At 60.3% G+C, this 2,932-nt stretch overlaps 1 protein-coding gene across 1 annotated transcript; it reads right to left on the bottom strand.

Moving 5' to 3' along the window:
- Nucleotides 1-301: 301 nt before the first annotated feature.
- On the bottom strand, nt 302-2,926 carry FANCE (Fanconi anemia, complementation group E; the record flags this gene model as incomplete). Its single annotated transcript, XM_009865860.1, has 9 exons — nt 302-396; nt 530-655; nt 760-841; nt 975-1,050; nt 1,612-1,735; nt 1,816-1,959; nt 2,044-2,103; nt 2,395-2,439; nt 2,522-2,926. Coding segments are annotated over 9 exons (1,157 nt in total), but the record flags the coding sequence as incomplete, so codon positions are not given.
- Nucleotides 2,927-2,932: the final 6 nt, after the last annotated feature.

Raw genomic sequence — 2,932 nt, 5'->3', positions numbered from 1 at the left:
CACAAAGAGGGAAACCCACCGCTGACCACACTCCGGTGCGGCTTAGGTTAGACCAGTGCTGATAACACCAAGGTGGCGGGTTCGATCCCTGCTCCTTCCCCTGGTGTGGCCTGATCTAGCTGAGAGGCGTCCCTGCCCATGACAGGGAGGTTGGATTAGATGATCTCTAAGGTCCCTTCCAGCCTAGGCCATTCCAGGATTCTGCCAGCACTCGGAGCCACCCCTCCATGAGCGCAGAAGCTGCTGTCCTGCCCGAGAGACCCCCCCCAGCCCAGCAGGGTGGGCACAGCATCCACCTCACCTGGCTCCTTCCAGCACCGCCTGCAGTGATTTCTTCAGCGTCGCGTTGCTCCGATCCAGAGCTGCAGCCAGACTGCTCCGGTGGGCTGGGGTCACCTGGCATGGAAAAGAACGAGGAGCTCGGAGAGCTGTGCTGCCAGGAGCCCACCTGAGACCCCCTGCGTCAGGTTCCAGGCCGGCTACTAGCTCACCAGCTGATCTGCAGGACTCGAGGCTGGTCGTAACTCACCTGGCTTTGGTACACGGTGAGCAGAGCTGTCACCAGCTTGGCGTAATCCAGCGATGTGGTGAAGGCTGGCGCCTGCCGGCACAGAGTCAGGACTAGGAGGTCAAAGAGCTGGGTGGGCAGCACCTCCTGGAAGAGACCCTTGAGTGAGGAGGAGGAGGAGAGCTGGTCCTTGCTCCAGCGCTGCTGGAGCTGGCAAGGAAATATGGGGAGACAACGGCAGGGACCCCCACCCGCCGTCCCCGCACCGCCTGCACCACCGGCAGCTGCACTACCGGCAGGAGCTTCTCGCACAGAGGCAGCTCCAGGACCTGGCTGCAAAGGATGGTGACGAGGAGAAGTGATGCTCACACAGCCTCGCTGCTGCTCCCGAGCAGCTGGAAGCAGCCAGACTCACGGAGCCAGGCGTGAGGGCCAAAGCGGAGCTGTCGCCCCTGTAGTCTCCTACCTTAGCACCAGTCGCACACAGTCTGGCTCCAAGCACTCCTCCACGAGCTCGCACACCAGCCTGGTCTGCTCAGAGCCTGCAAGGGCAAAGCAGAAGGGAGGAAGGGACTCCAGAGGCTGCCAAATCCATGGGGATGTGCCTGGCCCTTCCTGGCACCCCTTCGCACAGGGGTACAACCCAGTCGGGACACCCAGAAACCACGTACTGCCCCCTTGACCTGTTGGGGATAATCCAAGGTATAATTAGCACCAGTCCCTGGAGAAAGAGGATGCCGCTGTGTGAGGGATTCACACAGAGCCACCCTGGGACAGTTCTGGCCCCAGCCTGAGGAGCTGTCAGGACCGCACCCACGGAGCGATGGCAGCCGTCCTTTGGGAGACCCGACGCTGGAACCCAGCCTGGCCTCCTCTCCATCTATAAACCCATCTCCCATCCTAACTCCCAAGTATTCACTGCCCAGACAAAACCAACACCATTATTCCTTAGTTCCTAACATGCGTTTTGGGTGACAAATGCCTCCCAGGAGACACCACCGTGCCTTTGGGGCTTCTTTTCCTGCTGGACGCAGCCCGTGGCCCCTCTCCAGCTCCCTCAGCTGCTCCCAGCAGCAGCTGTGCCTCCTCCCAGCCCATCGCACCTTCCCCTGGCTCCCGCAGGACTGCAGCCACCAGGACACGACAGAAGGGCTGGGAATATCTGGAGCAAAACGAAGCGAGCGCCCCCATGAGGTGGCGGGAGGGTGGCTGGGTGAGGGACAGGACCTAGGGACAGAAAAGGCAGGAGATGGGGACGGCAGTGAGGGAAACGGGGCGTGGAGAGCCTGCGCTGCCCTCACACGTACTCGCCTGAGGAAGAGCTGCTCTGCCAGGATGGCTGCGCTGGTGTAGCTGAGGTCGGGGGTGAGAGCCAGCAGCCAGCTGCAGAAACGCACCAAGAGATATTCCGGGCACGTGGAGAGCTGGAGGAAGGAGCAGAGCCCCTCGAGCTGGGGACAGAGCAGAGGGGAGAGGGACATTAGAGACAGCAGCGGGTCCCTCCACGCACCAGGAGCAAGGGTGCCGAGGCTCACCTGGCTGGGAGAGCAGGTGGTCAGGACGCGGAGTTCGGGAAGGATGCTCAGCTCCGAGTGCTGCAGGAAAACAACGGTCCTTGAGCACTAAACCAAATAAACCAACCCACAAAACACAGCTCCAGGGCTCTTCTCTTCCCTACCGCACTCACCCCATCACACGGCAAATCCCCGTGAGGTGGGGGCAGGTATTAGTACCTAAGCCCAGAGGACACGGCAGCAGGGCTGTACATTATTGCCCACCCAAACCATCCTTGTGAAGCCCACCTTCCCTCCCATCCCTTCTGGGGGCCCGGGCACGAGCCTGTTCAAAGCATCAGCTCCAGGACAGAGACAGAAGCAACCACTTACGTTGCACTCTTTCTGCAGCAGTATTTTCAGCCTCTGTCCGTGCATCTGAAGAAAAGGAGACGAAGGAATAGAAATCAGATTGTAAAAGCTCGCCGGCTGGAAGGGAAAAGCAAACCCTGCCTGGTACCTGGAGAAAGGACTGGATCTCCGCTGCCAGCTCTGCCTGGGAAGTCCTCCTGGATTCCCCAGTTGTGTCCTGCTGGGAGCTTTCCGGAGAGACCCCAGCCGGGCTCTGTGCAGATCTGTCCCCTGAAGGCTCCTCGGGCATCTCCTCTTCCACATTTCCACCCTCCTGGGTTGCTGGGGGGTCAAATGCTGCCGCCTCCTCCAGCGGCAACTTCTTCTCCTCTCTCTTCTCATCCAGCTCCAGGCTTTCCTCTGACACTTTCTTGCACTTCCCACCTTGAAGCACAGAGTCAGTCACATCCCCAGCGGCACCGGGCTGCTTGTTGAAGCACCAGTTCCATTTTCTTCGCCTCTCTGGTTTGTTCTGGGCAATTTTCCGGCAGAGGCACCTCAGCTGCTGCTGGCATGCAGC

The sequence above is a fragment of the Apaloderma vittatum genome, unplaced genomic scaffold (assembly GCF_000703405.1).
Source record: "Apaloderma vittatum isolate BGI_N311 unplaced genomic scaffold, ASM70340v1 scaffold18473, whole genome shotgun sequence".
NCBI classification, from domain to species: domain Eukaryota; kingdom Metazoa; phylum Chordata; class Aves; order Trogoniformes; family Trogonidae; genus Apaloderma; species Apaloderma vittatum.
The sequence above is the reverse complement of the archived record's forward strand: the minus strand, read 5'-3'. Positions and strand labels throughout refer to the sequence as shown.